General features: G+C 54.5%; 1 protein-coding gene across 1 annotated transcript in view; it reads right to left on the bottom strand.

Moving 5' to 3' along the window:
* The window catches only part of GRIN1 (glutamate ionotropic receptor NMDA type subunit 1), a 96208-nt gene that overhangs the window by 18793 nt on the left and 60923 nt on the right, over positions 1 to 16492 (bottom strand). Inside the window, exons 9-18 of the mRNA XM_075015847.1 lie at positions 11757 to 11931; positions 10391 to 10535; positions 10211 to 10294; positions 9054 to 9189; positions 8001 to 8128; positions 7665 to 7829; positions 6904 to 7022; positions 6183 to 6295; positions 5739 to 5887; positions 4472 to 4629 (exon numbers count right to left, since the gene is read on the bottom strand). Coding sequence (XP_074871948.1) covers positions 4472 to 4629; positions 5739 to 5887; positions 6183 to 6295; positions 6904 to 7022; positions 7665 to 7829; positions 8001 to 8128; positions 9054 to 9189; positions 10211 to 10294; positions 10391 to 10535; positions 11757 to 11931 — 1372 coding nt within the window. The remainder of the gene's footprint in view (positions 1 to 4471; positions 4630 to 5738; positions 5888 to 6182; positions 6296 to 6903; positions 7023 to 7664; positions 7830 to 8000; positions 8129 to 9053; positions 9190 to 10210; positions 10295 to 10390; positions 10536 to 11756; positions 11932 to 16492) is intronic.

Here is a 16492-nt window from a genome sequence, read left to right as displayed (position 1 = left end):
CCTGCCTCTGTGTCTCTCAGGGGGGATGATGCTTTAACTCGGTCTAATCCAGTTAGTATCATCAGGGAATCCCAGAGACCAGACGATTCTGGTACTTGTTCTTTGCCTGATGCTGAGGTGTTACTGGGAGGGGGTGAGAGGACTCTGTCCTACCAGAGTCATCCTCTCGCCAGGACACAAGAACAGATGGGCAATGGAGTTACGCTGACTGATGAAGATAAAGGAGCTGGTAGCAGAAGGGAGGAAAGGGATCCTAACCTTCTGTCCGGTGGTACTGGCTGTCTGCCTGGAGGGGGATTACGTGGGAATCTGCCTGATGGGCCAGAAGTGATCCTGGGTGTAGGTGAAACCCAGGAGCTGGTTGTGGCTCAAGGGAGCAGTGCCCCTGTGGAACCAGACAGGGGTGAGTTGTTGTTTGGGGGAGCTCTTGAGGAAGAGAATTTCCCTGAAACTTTTCCTGACCCGTCTGTGGGGACTGCAGAAAATGGGAGTGAGGTGAAGGAGAGTGAACAGGAAAGGTGCTTGTCTGTAAGCACCAGAGCAGCCCTTTGCCTGGGGAGAAGTTTGTTTCAGCTCCTGATGGCCAGGACCTGCCTGAGTGTGAAACCACTGGCTGTGCTCTGGAAGGGTCCAAAGCAGGTAGTGTAAAAGTTTCTCAGGAATTGGAAGCTGGTGCAAGTAAAGTAAAAACTATCAGGGAATGTGAGCAGCCCTGTGAGAACCAAGTAAAACAGCTGCACAGTCAATCTCTGTAGGATGCAGGAGAGCGCCAGCAATTCCCCATCTCCAGATGGTGGAAACACGTATATTCTTATACTGGACTCCACTTCTGATTCCATGGGGAGGCAGTAGTTGGAGGTGGAAGGACGAAGGAGCTGTGGGCCTGGTGGGCCAGTAAGGGATAAACAGGGATTCCTTCATGTGGATTCTGCGTCTGGGACTCACAAAACAACTCTCAGAAAGCAGTTTGGTTTGCAAATTCCCAGACTGGGAGGAAGGGGGCCGTCTCCCTGAGATCATCAATGGCCCAGCTCTTGTTAGAAGGGAGGGCACAGCCAGAGAGATCAAATTTCCACCCCAGGGGGCAAGGGAGAAGATTAGAACTTGATGGTGCTAAGAAAGGCCTCAGCCATTTATCCCCAAAATACCAGATTCTCAAGGAGGTTACACAAAAGTTGTGGTCTACCAAAGAGCAACGTAAATGTACAGTTGCAATGGGTTTGTTCTGTTACTCACGCTGACTGCTGTAACCAAGGGGTGCTGCTACCAAAAGCTGTAGAATTGTACCATGCACTGAATGTTTGAAAAGAGCCATGTGACATGATGACATTGATGTAGAAGCATGAATTGTATGTTGAAGGAGTCTGTAAGTCTGAAATGTCACCATTGTTCCCTGTAACTAGTCTTGCAACCTCTGACATGAGAAGGAACATTCCAAACCTATTGTGTGGCATGGAAGGGGAAACTGAGGCACACAGCCATTGTGGTGGTCTGGCTAAATGCCAAGGATGGAAGCATTTGTACCTTCCGTCACTGGACTGTAACTGAATTCCAGACATTTGCTGGAGCAGCTGTGTGGGCTGGTGGTCAGATGGGGCAGGACCCAGACCACAAAAGACCTGTTTGATCTGTTGGTGCTGCAGCATCTGTATGGGCTCTGCCCGCCCGACTTGAGAACATGGCTGACGGACCAGGGCCGAAGCAGCGAGACCAACCAACCCAACGGAACTAAAGGGACTTGCCCGGCTGCATCACATGAAAAGGGCCAAGACCAAGCTCCTGACTTGGAGCCTCCCCCAGCAGGACTATGACGTGGAGGTGGTGCACATCGAGGGTAGCACTGAGGGTACAGCCGATGCCCTGTCACAAGAGGAGAGCCCCGAACTTCCCCAGGTCACCAGTTGAGTGACCCCGCTCAGTTCGGTCTGGAAGGGGGGAGAGATGTGATGGAGTGGGGGATACCTGTGTGTGTGTGAGCGGCTCACATAGGGTGTGAGGCTCCTGCTGAGGGTAACCTTGATGACCAGGTAACACCTTTGTACTGCAGACAAAGGAGGAGGTGGAGCCTGAGGGGTTTGAATTGGAACTGGGAGTTGGAAGCAGTTAGTCTGGGCTGAGGGAGAGCGAGGCAAAGGAGGGGGCCAGGCCCCAGCTCTGGGGGCCCCTCGGGGCCTCCTCTCCTCAACATGGATGGGACTGGCTGTCTCTGCCTGCTGTACTGACTCCTCTCTACGATGCTGTGTCCTCTCGGATAATAAACCCGCTGTTCTCCTGCTGAGTGAGAGACTCTCCTGCCTGCGGACAGGGTGCAGAGCTTGGGGGACCCCAGAACCCCATCACACCAGGTCCTACACCCCCTGGGCCCTGCCCCCTACAGATCTAGCACACCCAGGTCCTACACCCCCTGGGCCCTGCCCCCTACAGATCTAGCACACCCAGGTCCTACACCCCCTAGGCCCTGCCCCCTACAGATCTAGCACACCCAGGTCCTACACCCCCTGGGCCCTGCCCCCTACAGATCTAGCACACCCAGGCCCTACACCCCCTGGGCCCTGCCCCCTACAGATCTAGCACACCCAGGCCCTACACCCCCTGGGCCCTGCCCCCTACAGATCTAGCACACCCAGGTCCTACACCCCCTAGGCCCTGCCCCCTACAGATCTAGCACACCCAGGCCTTACATCCCCTGGGCCCTGCCCCCTACAGATCTAGCACACCCAGGTCCTACACCCCCTAGGCCCTGCCCCCTACAGATCTAGCACACCCAGGCCTTACACCCCCTGGGCCCTGCCCCCTACAGATCTAGCACACCCAGGCCTTACACCCCCTGGGCCCTGCCCCCTACAGATCTAGCACCCCCAGGTCCTACACCCCCTAGGCCCTGCCCCCTACAGATCTAGCACACCCAGGCCCTACACCCCCTGGGCCCTGCCCCCTACAGATCTAGCACACCCAGGTCCTACACCCCCTAGGCCCTGCCCCCTACAGATCTAGCACACCCAGGCCTTACATCCCCTGGGCCCTGCCACCTACAGATCTAGCACACCCAGGCCCTACACCCCCTGGGCCCTGCCCCCTACAGATCTAGCACACCCAGGCCTTACACCCCCTGGGCCCTGCCCCCTACAGATCTAGCACACCCAGGTCCTACACCCCCTAGGCCCTGCCCCCTACAGATCTAGCACACCCAGGCCTTACACCCCCTGGGCCCTGCCCCCTACAGATCTAGCACACCCAGGCCTTACACCCCCTGGGCCCTGCCCCCTACAGATCTAGCACACCCAGGCCCTACACCCCCTGGGCCCTGCCCCCTACAGATCTAGCACACCCAGGCCTTACACCCCCTGGGCCCTGCCCCCTACAGATCTAGCACACCCAGGTCCTACACCCCCTGGGCCCTGCCCCCTACAGATCTAGCACACCCAGGCCTTACACCCCCTGGGCCCTGCCCCCTACAGATCTAGCACACCCAGGTCCTACACCCCCTGGGCCCTGCCCCCTACAGATCTAGCACACCCGGGCCTTACACCCCCTAGGCCCTGCCCCCTACAGATCTAGCACACCCAGGTCCTACACCCCCTAGGCCCTGCCCCCTACAGATCTAGCACACCCAGGCCTTACACCCTCTGGGCCCTGCCCCCTACAGATCTAGCACACCCAGGTCCTACACCCCCTGGGCCCTGCCCCCTACAGATCTAGCACACCCAGGTCCTACACCCCCTGGGCCCTGCCCCCTACAGATCTAGCACACCCAGGTCCTACACCCCCTGGGCCCTGCCCCCTACAGATCTAGCACACCCAGGTCCTACACCCCCTAGGCCCTGCCCCCTACAGATCTAGCACACCCAGGTCCTACACCCCCTGGGCCCTGCCACTTAGAGCACTAGGACAGGTCTGCAGACAGCTGACTGGAACAGCTTCGCTCATACCAGTGTAGTGCCCAGAGGCACTGAGACCTTATCTGGGGTGAGTGAAGTCTCTGCTGTGCAGCGTTGGCTGAGAGGCAGCTGGCCCTTAGCTCCCATGGTTGCGTGCAGGGCTTTAGCCCCTGTGCTAGCAGGTTCTATCCCTGGGGCTGGCAACCCGGCTCTGTTGGTGTTGCACGAGGATCAGCTCTCTCCGCCCTGGTTCCCCTAAGAAGTAGCAGAGTTGGCCCCACCAGCTCCAGTGAAGCCTTGTACAGAGAACAGGCCCCGGCTACACCTGCAGCTCCACAGGGACACAATACAGCTTTGGAAATGCCTTCCCTGAGTGCCAGGGCCCTGCCCACAGCCACCCAGGCCATCCTCTCCTCGGAGAAATGCTTCTGTGGCCCTACAGCCAGGCTGGCCTTGGCTCCCCACACTGCGCTGGGCACTACACCCTGACCAGGAACCAGAGCCACAGCCCCGACCACCAGAGAGCCTGGGAGCAGCACCCTCCCTGCATGGCCTACGCCCAGGCAGTCAGCTAAAGCTCAGCCCTCACTCACTTGTCCCTGACAGCCTGGATGGCTTCGGCGGCGCTCTCGTAGTTGTGTTTCTCCATGTGCCGGTACATGGTGCTCAGCTCTACCTGGCGCCGGAAGTAAATGTCCACAGAGCTCTGCTTGACTGTGGCATAGATGAACTTGTCGGAGGGGTTCCGCAGCTGCAAGGAAGGGGACAGCCAGGCTGAGTGTGCTGTGCAGGGGAGCAGCTGGAGCCAACAGGCGTGGGGAGCTGGGAATGGGAGGATATGTGCCTTGCATGCCCAGCTGCCAGCCCCCATTCGCTTGTCCTCATGAGCCAGAGCCTGGCCTGTGACTCCTTTTGAAAATCTCGTCGCTCCTCTGCAATGCCCCTGAACACTGCTCGTGGGCCCTGTCTGCTGTGCGTCTGGCTTGGCTGACTTCAGCCGCAGGCACAGTGAGGCAGAACGTGTGGCTCAGCTAGGTCTGTAAAACGTGGTGAGACTCTGCCCTGCCACAGCAGCGATTTAAGCAATCAAGGTAATTGGCTCACATTCCCTAAGAGCTGACACTGCACCCTGAATGGTGCTACTTCTGGACAAGATTGCCCCTTGGCCGGCTGGCTGTCCATTCTCTGTCCCTGCTCCATGGAAGGGCCTGCACCAGTCATTGGGAGAACCAGGTTATAACTGATGCTAAGGCCCATCATCCTGCGTTTGTGCAGAACATAGGCTGACAGCTTTGCAGCCGCTTTCAATGGCACATGCCAAATTTGCACCTCCTCCTCCACCTCTGAGTCTTATCCCAAGTGGTCTCACAGCGCTAGGGCTGGGGTTGTGTCTGCTCCCAAAACTGTTGCTGCCAACAGTCCCCTCCCCTCTCCTGCCCAAGCTTGTCAGTGTTGCTTCTCATGTCTCCATAATCTGGCTGTGGCCCTTCTCCCCCACCAGGAAGCAGCAGAAAGAGCAGATGAGCAGGGTGCTGTCTAGGGCAGGTCCCATGTCTCAGGTGAGATGAAGCAGCAGCCTTACCCTGGGCCTCTCACTGGCTCTTTGGAGCAGTGTCTGGGGCGGACGGGGTGCTAGGGTGGCCAGCACAGGGACTGCCTGGCTGGGTCTGGAGGGGCCCAATAGCTGCCTTGGCCATTACGCCTCATGGGAGAAGCCGGAACGCTTGTGTGTGAGGCTCAGAGGATTGATGGCACCAGCCAGCTCCAGGGGCTGCTACCTGGCCAGGAGGTGCGTACTCCATGGCCGTGGCTCAGGACACATGCTGCACAGTGCCTCTCAGAAAGACACCCACTAATTACCCTGGGATCATTAATGCCCGTGATTCTCTCTTCAGGCCGGTCTAACACCAGGAAGGCAGCCAGATTGGCAGTGTAGGAAGCCACAATGATCATGGCAAAGCCGGCCCACACCATGCCCAGGATCCGAGCCGAGAAACTCCGGGGAGCACCTACGGGAGGTGAGGAGACGGAGTTAGGAGTGCGACACAGTGAGGAGGGAACTGTGCAGAGTGGGCAGGACTCAGGGCGCCCCATGGCGCTGGCACCCACTGATGGAAAAGGACCCCCGTGGCCCGGCCCAGTCCCACCCTGCCGCCTGCGCTATGGGGATCACGTGGCTGACCCCAGCGCGACTGGGAACGTCACGCCAGGGTGACCTGCCAGCCCCGCCCCCCCAGCCATGCAGGTGGCGGGAGGCCTCCTGCCCAGGGCCCGGAGCACCGCTGGGGCTGGGGCCGGTCTCACCTTCGCCGATGCCCGAGTTGAGCAGCACCCCCCAGGAGAACCACATGGCCGAGGAGAGGGTCAGCGCGTCCTCCTCCTCCTCCTCGCTGTTCACTTTGAAGCGGCCGAAAGGGCTGTAAAACAGGCACCACTTGCTGTGGCCGGGTCTGCTCCTGCACCGCCCTCCGCATCCCCAGCCCCACGGACAGAGCCACCTCCCGCAGCTCAGGCCTTCCCTGGCTGCTGGGCCCCGGGCTCCTCACAGGCAGCCTCTGATCTCACCCGTGCCCATGGCCTTAAACAATTGTCTCACAGCCCACTGACCCCCTGTGAGTGGGGACGGACTCGGCACCCCCGGTGCAGTGCTTCACAACGAGGTGGGCGTCATGCCGCCCGAAGGGCTGGGCACGGGGTCTCTGGGCCAATGAGGGTTGCAAATCCAAGAGTCTGCTGAGCCTGCCCTGACTTGAACCCCAGCGCTGAGCTCTAGGGGTGGAGTGAGTAACTGGAGCATCACCCCAGTATCTGGCCCAAGCCAGCTTCCCCTGGGTGTCGAGCTGCAGAACTCAGGACCCAGTGCAGCCAAACACTGCAGCAACAGCAATGCACCAGGCTCAGCTCCAGTCAGCGCTCTCTGGGGAGCCCTGCGTCAAGCAGGGTTCAGGTCGAGCTCCCACATGAATCTCCTCCCTGTCCACTGCCCAGTGTTCCCAAAGTGCCCTCTGCCCCGAAAGTCCTGTACCTGAACCGGTCTAAGAGATACAACATCACGGCCACCACGTGCACCGAAAGTCCCACCAGCAGCCACAGCGTGCTCTGGAAAGGCTGCATGAACGAGTCGAGGGTGCTGCGGGGGATTTCCTGCACAGAGGGAGCAGAGGGAAGGAGCATTGGCATCTCGCTGGAGCCAAAGCCCTGCCAATCCTCCACTCTGCAGCCCTGCTTCCAGCCCAGCCTCCTGCCCCACCTCTGCTTCGGAGGGCGCCATGTAGCTGGAGACAATGCCGTGGCACTAGGAAGGCAGCCCCCACCCGGGCAGTCTGTGGGAAACACTCCCATACTGCCTCAGAGGAAAGACAGATGGGAGCATTGATTCTGGTCCTGAATCAGAGCAGCCCTCAGCCCCCCAGCTGGGAATGTAATGGTCTCTCCGCACTCTGGAGCAAGGACGAGCCGAAGAGTTCTTCTGGAGAGAAGCAAGAGGGACCCAAGGCTCAACCTGTTCCCACAGGCCAGGCAAGCAGCTGTAGTCACTGCTTTAAAGGGCAGGCTCCAGAGACACTTCATTTGCATTCAGCCTCTGCAGGAGCTTAGCCTCTGCCCAGCAAAGAGGGACCAGGGCCGTGTCCATTCTCCAGCCTTCCGGGGCCTGGTCTCTTTCTTAGAAGAGAGGCAGCCATTAGCTGCCTGTGAAGGGTGGGGCCCATGTCCAAGCTATGGCATTTCTGCCTATGCTTGTCTCTGGGGGGCATGTTGGCTGGCACTGGCTGCGCCCACCCTTACCTTCTTCACCAGGATGGTGAGGCCCTGGTACTTGAAGGGCTTGGAGAACTCGATGTACTGCGCACGCTCATTGTTGATGGTGAGGGGGGCCACGATCATGTCTGCCTGGCCACTCAGGAGTTCCCCCATCATCCCATTCCACTCCTTCTTATTGCTGTTGTTGACCTGCAAAAGCCAGCCAGGAGTGTCACCCCACTCTGCTACAGGCCCCAAGGTGCTCGCCTCCACAGGCAGCTTCTCCAAGCGGGCAGAGAGGGGGATTTGGCTCAGGCTTCTCACAGCTAACAGTGGCCCATGCCTATTTCTCCCACATCAGCACAGCTTGGCCAAACTCACCCGCTCCTGTGTGCCGAATTTACCGTCAGCAACCAGGTGAACTTCATAGGTGAAATTCATCACCCCTGCAAGTCTGATGAGGAGGTCAATGCAGAAGCCATAGCAGCACAGCGACACAGTGGGGCGGCCTGCAGAAGGGAGTATGGATGAGGGGTGCTCATGTAGCACCACAAAGATCACAAAGAATTCAGCACCTACACCAGCAGAACCTAGCAAGCCCTGCGGAGCAGGGGGAGACCCGTCACAAATGCCGGCGTAGTGCGAAATAATGAGCTGAGGCACAAGTTTAGTAAGAGCAGAGAGAAAACATCCGCTCTGCGCCACACCGCAGCTCTCGTGTGGGGATAATTTCAAGTGCACCAGTAAATGTTCTGCCATGTATTTGGCATGGGTGAAGAAGTCACAGCCATGAGTTCTCTTTGTAGCGCTGTACTCAGAAGCAGGAAACAGCCGGACATATTTGATTTGTAATGTATCTGTGCAGTGACATGGCAAGGTTAGTGCCCTATTGGAGCTACACAGGGAACCTTTCAGTGCCACTGAAATGCATCTGTCACTGGGGTGGAATGCAGTGGAGTGTTAACAGCCCACAGCAACACTTCCACAATGCAGGGTCGGAAATGAAAGAGAACCCAGAGTTCAAGTCACACTGCAGGGGAATTTAGGAAGGTAAAGTAGCCTCCCACGTTGGAACGGACTTCCAAGGGGTAGGCTGTTATGGTATGGAGGAAGAGACAAAAATAAGGACAGAACCAAGAAGGTGCCAGTGAATAAGGGAAAGAAAGAGGCACGAGGAGACTGAGAGAGAGGGGAGTACGCAGAAGAAGAGGAACTAGAGAGGGGAAAGACTGGCACTGACAGCTGCCTAGTGCTGGACAGGGACCCCTGAGGTTCCCAACTCCCAATGGGGAAAAGCTGACCTGGGTGCTCTCTGCCCTGGCCACACACTCACATATTTGCCAGTGAGCTGCTCCCTTTAAAGGCCTGAAGGTCACAGAACTGGATTGGGCTCCCCCTGCTTTTTGACGAGTTGCTGTTACACTGGACATTCACCTGGAACGGTCTCATTGGGTCCTGTGCAAAAGACTTTTTTAACAGGGTCTCCATTGATGGTAACTTCCTCCTTGCATGTGCCGTCAGCCTGGGCAGGCTTCACGTACACAAAGGGCTCCTGGTGAATTGTCACAATCTGTGCAAAAAGCAAAAACGCCCATTTGCCTCAGAGCCTGAGCCTCTGCGAGGGCCCTTCTCACTCCCCGAGGGGTGGGGGACATACCCCAGACCCCAGTAAAACACAAACTGTCCAGCCTGTTCAGATTAACTCATTAGTGGCAGGAACACCAGGGTGCTCATTCCCAATAAACAGGGCTCCACCAAATCCACAGTCATGAAAAGCATGTCACAAACAGTGAAACCTGAGGGGGAGGTCACAGTCGTGCCACTCTTATTTTTGTTCTGCCTTCAGAGCTGGGCAGCCAGACAGCAGCAGCTGCTGGCCAGGCAACCAACTCAGAAGGTGACGCTGCCACCAGCAGCATAGAAGTGAATGTCGAATTCCATGGACAGACATCACTGGTTTGTGGGGGGAAAGCCTTCTGGGTGGGGGCTGTGGGTGACTGCCTGGTGTGCTATGGTCAGAGAGGGCCGTGGTCACCACCCTTAACAGCCAGCCCAAAGCCCCTTTAACCTCTGAGAGCTAGGGAGGACCGGGGCTGGGAGCATCCTACCTTGCGCTGGGCTCCATTTGTGACTTCCAGACGCACTGCAGAGTGACTTAGCAAAGTAATTTATATAGGGTCACCCAACAGGCCAGCGGCAGAACCACAAAGGGCACCTGGTCTCCTGCATCCCAGCCCAGTGCTCTATCCACTAGGTCACACCAGCTGAAGCTAAAACAAATCCCCATCAGCTTTGACCCAGGACCTGTGCCAGACAGCCTGGCTTAGGGACCCATTTACAAATAGACAAGACAACACTGGATGAGTCTGGGCCTGCATCTCAGTTACATTCAAGCTCCTTGACACTGCTCTGCAAGAGTCTGGGCGGTGGGTATTGACGTGCTTCTAAGTAACTTATTGCACTCCCGCTCTGTGGCCCCTTGATGCTGCTGGAGAGACATAGAGGATTCTTAGTGGAACAGAGACTCAGGCCCCAGAAAATCAGTCCTGCCACCAGGATCCAGCTCACCCAGCTCAGTCATTTGTGGGTACCTTCAGTTTGGTTGACATCTGATAGCCCTCAGGTTTCTCTGTCTCTCCACCTGGCCAGATGATCTTCCGGTCATTGGGCAGGACCTGTGAGCATCACCGAGAGAGGGAGAGAGAGACATTAGATGCCTGGTGCAGGCGCTGCACCTCCACGGCCGGCTCTCCCTGCACAAACATACGTACGTGGCTGCCATTGTAAATCCCAACTTGAACCAGTTTCCGGTTCTGCAGGTTCATGATGCTGTAATTGGCGAACTTCCTGTCCCCATCTTCATTGAACTCCACTCTCCCGGTCACACCCTCCGTGTACTTGCATGACATCAACACTCTATGAAGAAGAGCCATGTTTAGGTTCTTGGATAAGTTTCATGAACTCTGCTCCCAGCCCACAGGGCAGCAGGGCGGGTGGCAGCTCAGTGAGAAGGCAGCCTTGTGAGTGGGGAAGAGGTTTGGTAGCTTGGGAGATCAGACATTCTAATAACCAAAGAGATAGAAGTTGCGGGGCTGATTTCCCTAGGCTAGATGGGCCCCAGCAGCTTGCAACCAACCCAGGAGCTACCCCTGAGGTTTCAAACCTCATGGAACTGGTGTTCCTCTATGAAGTGGTCTTTGGAGCCAATGCAGCAGATCAGAATGAGCCAGACCACCTGAGCTAGTCTGGGCAGCCAGAGAGCACCAGACGCTGAAAGAATATTCGAATTCATGCCTTTTCCCAAGCAACCTTGAGATCCTGCAACGCCACACAGCTGCATAGCTGAGAATCACAGCCTGTAGCTCACCCAAGTGCCCCAACACTGAAGAGCACCCTTATGTCCTATCAGGCCAATCAGGCTGGCAAGGTGTAATGCTCCTGATTTCACAGACAGATTTACTTGGTTTGCACACTGCACGTTTTCTAAAATGCAGACATTTTCTAAGTGGAAACCATCCCCCCAGCTCTATCTGCTACTCCCCCGTGGGGTCTGTTCCCACGGGAAGTTTCAAGCTGATGCGCTGTAGCACAAATTTAACTACAAAGTTGCTGCTGTTGTTTTTTTTTAACCGTGAACAAGATTATGGCTTATATTCATTTCATTCTCTATTAGTCCAAAACTGACAGAGCAGTGTGTGCCCAGAGTTTGCAAATGGCCTTGGGATTCACAGATGTCCAACAGAAAGCAAATTCCTAGGGAAATCAGCATCTGAAAAGAGATGATCAGAATGGAAGTGGCTGTGCCCAGGCCCTGCCATGGTGGTTGTTGCTCTTAATTATTCTTTATGGGTTTACTTTTCATCCAGAGTAACACAATCACAAAAATGTAGGTAAAACATCAAGTAGCAGTTCAAATCCCCTTCCCTCCTTCACTCATCAATAGATTAAAGCACCAGCAGAATTAGCAGCAGAACCCAGGGAGGCTGGCATGGAGCCCTGTGCTCCAGCCACTAATTTACACTGCCTCTTCAAACATATTTGAACACTCATAACCCAGGTCCTACCAGAGTAATGTGTGGCAGTAAATAATCAAACAAGTGGAGCAGAAAGTAGGAGGCAGTTCAGGAGCCTAAGTACCTCTTGAAAAGAGGGCCTGTCTTCCAGATGTTGGTGTTCCCAACGCAGCCTCTTGGGGGGTCTGTGATATTCTCCTTCTCGAATAAATCATGCACAGCCTGAGCGACCACTGCGACAGCATCGCTGATGTGAGCTGACTCGTTCTTCCCATTAATGAGCTGCAAACCGATCACCCCTGCAGCAAATAGAGAGCATGGAACAGATCAGAGACTTCCAGGTGGACGTGTCCTCACTGCAGGTCCATCTCACCATCTCTGGAGTAGGACCCAGAGCCTTTTGCTAGCAGGGTTCTACCAAGAGGCCAGCAAACTCAGGACCATGGGAGACCCATCCTACAAACCTTGGTGCTGACGGAGCAGGAGTTAGACTGAAGCTGAGGCTAGCTGGCTGCCGCTCGCCTGTTGTAGGAAGGCTCTTTGCTACTATGGTAGGTCTCCTGGGGAACACCCTGGGAATTCAGGCAACAGACAGGTGGACGGTGCTTGTGGAAACCCCAACACTGACGCAAGTTTTGAGAGGCAGAAGTGGCTGCAGCAGCACTACTATTGGCAGAAGCCTTTTGAAGCTTGGGTGTTGGCTCTGGGCAAGGGATTGGGGAGTGAATCTGGGAGTGATACCAGCTAAAGCGGTCGTTGTCCCCTTAGAAGCTGTCAGAGAAATAATCTTGGTTAGTAACTATTTGAACTCATTGCTGCAACACAAAACAACTATAACCCAGTGAATTAGCTTCACAAGCCTCAGTGGTTTTTTAGCGGAATCCCCTCCTGCAAGTACTTTATGTACTTGACTGCTGCTCTTGCAATGAGTGCTTGGGATGCAACAGAAATTACATGAGGTTGCTTCAGCAAACCCCAGTTTGTGCAAGGAGGGGCTTACGATGCAGTTCAACAAGGAGAAGTGTAGAGTCCTCCACTTGGGACAGAAGAATTCCAAGTATTGTTATAGCTGGGGACCCGACTGGCTCAGCAGCAGCACAGTGGAAAGGGACCTAGGGGTTATGGTGGACGAAAGGCTGGATATGAGTAAACAGTGGGCCCTTGTAGCTAAGAAGGCTAAGGGCACACTAGGATGCATTAGGAGGAGCATTTCGTGCAGATCTAGAGAAGTGGTTGTTCCCCTCTATTCAGCATTGGTGAGGCCACATCTGGAGTGTTGCATCCAGTTTTGGGCCCCCCAGTATAAAAAGGATGTGGATTTGCTGGAGCAGGTTCAGTGGAGGGCAACAAAAATGACGAAGGGTCTGGAGCACAAGACCTATGAGGAGAGGCTGAGGGATTTAGGCTTGTTTAGTTTACAAAAGAGAAGATTGAGGGGTGACTTAATAGCAGCCTTCAACTTCCTGAAGGGGAGCTGTAAAGAGGAGGGAGAGAAACTGTTCTCAGTGGTGTCAGATGGCAGAACAAGGAGCAATGGTCCGAAGTTACAGATGGGAGAGGTGTAGGTTGGATATTAGGAATAACTTCTTCACCAGGAGGGTGGTGAAGCATTGGAATGCGTTGCCCAGAGAGGTAGTGGAATCTCCATCCCTTGAGGTTTTTAAGTCCCAGCTTGACAAGGTCCTGGCTGGGATGACTCAGTTGGGGTTGATCTTGCTTGAAGCAGGGGCTGGACTAGACAACCTCCTGAGGTCCCTTCCAGCCCTACGGTTCTATGAGTCTATGAAAAGGCTGCTTTTCCCCACAAGGTCTCTGCAACTTCCCACACTTGCTCAATTCCTACTTGGATCATCAACCGTAAAGTAGAGAGGAAAGGAAAGGGGGTCAAGCACAGCAGTGGAATGGAGATATTCTGGTTCCAAGACAGCTTCTCTGCCTCTTCCTGGATCTTCTTGCCCTATGATTCTATGATTCTACGATACCTGTACAGGTGAGGTCAGAGCGCAGGGTGGAATGACGACCACATCAAACTGAGAACAAGCAAGGAGAAAAAGCACGAGGGGAAAGGAACAGACTTTTCTATTGCCAGGTCAGCCTAAAACAGACCTTTTTTCTGCTCTCTACTGAGTGCACTTCAGGCTGCTCGTTAGTTTTGGTGAGACAGGAGGTGTGATGGGATGGATGCCAGCAGTCTTGCTACACCTCATCCCTGCAAGAGGAGCAGAAAAGAGGTCCCACAGGCAGGAGAGAGCACCTGACCCTGCTGCAGCCAATCAGGAGCCAGCAGGCTGGTATAAAAGAAACAGTTGGGCTAGGGCCTGGCAGTTCCTTTCAGATGCTTTACTCAGGCAGATCTCTTGGCAGGGCTTAGTCTCTGCTCCTGAAGTGTTTCAGAGATTGGTAGCTCAGCTTCTTGATAATATCCAAGGCACACGCTGCTATTCTGAGGACATTCTCAGCTTTGCTAAAAGATTTTTTCAGCATAATGCTCTTCTCGACCAGGTTCTAAGCCAACCCAACCCAGCAGAGGTCAAGTTGAAGAAGGCCAAATGCAGTTTTGCAAAAAATGCTGTAGATATCAGGGCATTCTCTGCCAGCCAGTGACTGCAGCACCTGAATGGCTACAAGCTGTCACTTTGTTACTATTACCTGCTGATCACAGGTAATAGTTTATTCCTTGGACTAGCTTGGTACATAGGTGGCTGTGCTTTGCCCATTTTAGTACCATTGCCAAACTGCTGGGGGATTTAACCCAGGACCAGGGCCAGGGCCAGCCAGTTTGGACTAAAGAAGCAAAGCAGGCTTTTGAAACCCATCCCAACCCCTCCATTAGGTCCAGTCCTGGGCTTATTTTAATTCATGCACGCCACAGTGGTTCAGATGGATGCATTTAACTGTGTCTGGGCATAATTCTGCTCTATGAGATTATATTTGCATGCCATACTCGCAACCCAACAGAAGGAAAATATTCTTAGACTGAGCTAGAGTTCTTGGTAATGGTTTTTGCTATTACATGCTTCAAAGTTTACTTAGTGAGAAAACATTTCACCTTCAAAAATGACCATTTGCCTATTCTAGGTCTCTGTTATAAGGCTATTGATTTGCTACATATGAGGCTGTCGTGGTGGATTATTCAAATGGCAGAGTACACGTGGGGCTTTTGGCGGCCTGATAGGCTAGCGCTCTCAGGGAGGGCTGCTGGTGCACTCTCCAAGTTGCTGAGCTGTGCAGGATGATATGTGTTCTACAAGGAGCCTGGCCAGACCCAGTCCTTAACAAAGCTTTGTCTACACTCCACAAAATTCATTCTGAGCTCATGGTGGAAATGTGCTATTTGATGTATCTCATACGTAGAAACTTGGATTATCATCCCCTCAGTGCTGGGACAAGCAACCCTGGATGTGGAACAGGAAGGACATTTGAGAGTTGATACAGATGAAGAGGTTTCTGCAAAGTTATATTTGGTGGTCAGGGCTGCACTCACCCAGAAAGTGACATGCACAGAAATATTGTTCCAGGGTTACTTTTGAAATCAGCAGTTGCAGAGCGATCATTGTGGAGAATTGCAGTGGTCATTACTGGACCCTCAATTGCACTGCATGGCTAGACAGGGTGAACCATTATAGACTGTTAGTTTGCCCCATTGCATTCATAATTTCCCAAGGCATCTCAGAGGAGCTCTTTTCTCATCTAACCACTTTATTCACTGGATCTGGCCTCTCCGAAGGCCCCTTTTCAGGTAATGAGGCGCCTTTAGTATTCATAGAATTTGAAGTCTTTCTAAGTATTGGCACAGCACTTTACAAATCTGCTGCATACCATACCCAAGGAGATGGGATAGTTCAGAGATTGCGTGGGACTCTGGAAAAGCACATATCTTGCAGGAGAAATGCACTACATTTCATTAAGTTGTGCTTTATATGATACTGGGAGTACCTCTCATGAGAATATTGGGGAAACTCAGGTCTATTGGCTATTCATCTGAACTATGAGGACCAAGTTGCCTATGCTGATCACAAAGGTTCATCCAGTGTTTCTGCCAAAGTCGACTGATGTGTAGGAAACATGCGTATTTCAGCAGGCACAGCTCTGCAAGACTCTATCTGGTCTAGCCTTGGACAAGGAGTGTTTGCTCAGGGAGGGTTCAGAAATTCTTTCAGTACTTGTGGCATGAGCTTGGGACCATCAGGGTCCAAATTGTGGGGAGCGCGTTATCACATGGAGACCTGACTGCTAACCAGCAGGACATGCTGCCTGCTGAAAGCGCAACCCGTAGGAAAGAGGAGCTCTTTTTGCGTGGGAAGTGATCAGCTGGGGAAGGTTCATCACAGCAGCAGCAGCCAGCTGGGAGTGGAACCAGAGATATAACCCTGGGAGATCTAGCCCAGGTGCCCTGGTGCCTCCAACCGGGTACTGCTGGAGAGAGGGGAAGGACACTGCAATGATGGGTGTATGCTGCCTTCCTGCTTCCTGGTTTCTTCCTGGTTCCTGCTGCCTGAACTCAGCATGTGTGGGCTTGTCCACATGGCCACGTCACTCTGCTCTGTCTCCTGCGGGTGTGTGAAGGGACAACTCCCTGGAGCACAGCAAGTCACAGTGCTGTAAAGCACCGGTGTGAGCAGGCTCCCAGTGCTGCTAGAGACTCCCCTTGCAGAGGGGTTCGCCGACAGCGCCAGGAGAGCTCTCTCCCACTCAGCGGGGCTGACAGCCACTGCGGGCCCTGGGGCAAGGTGGGAGTGGGAGGCCCAGCTCTGTACCCTGGAAGGGGTGGGGCCAATGGCAGAAGGGGAGAGGCCCCTTTGCTGCTGCTCAGATCTCTGGGCTGGGCCCCACCGCCTCCCCTCATAGCTGCATGGAGCG

This window comes from Carettochelys insculpta, chromosome 21 (genome assembly GCF_033958435.1).
Source record: "Carettochelys insculpta isolate YL-2023 chromosome 21, ASM3395843v1, whole genome shotgun sequence".
NCBI lineage: Eukaryota > Metazoa > Chordata > Testudines > Carettochelyidae > Carettochelys > Carettochelys insculpta.
The sequence above is the reverse complement of the archived record's forward strand: the minus strand, read 5'-3'. Positions and strand labels throughout refer to the sequence as shown.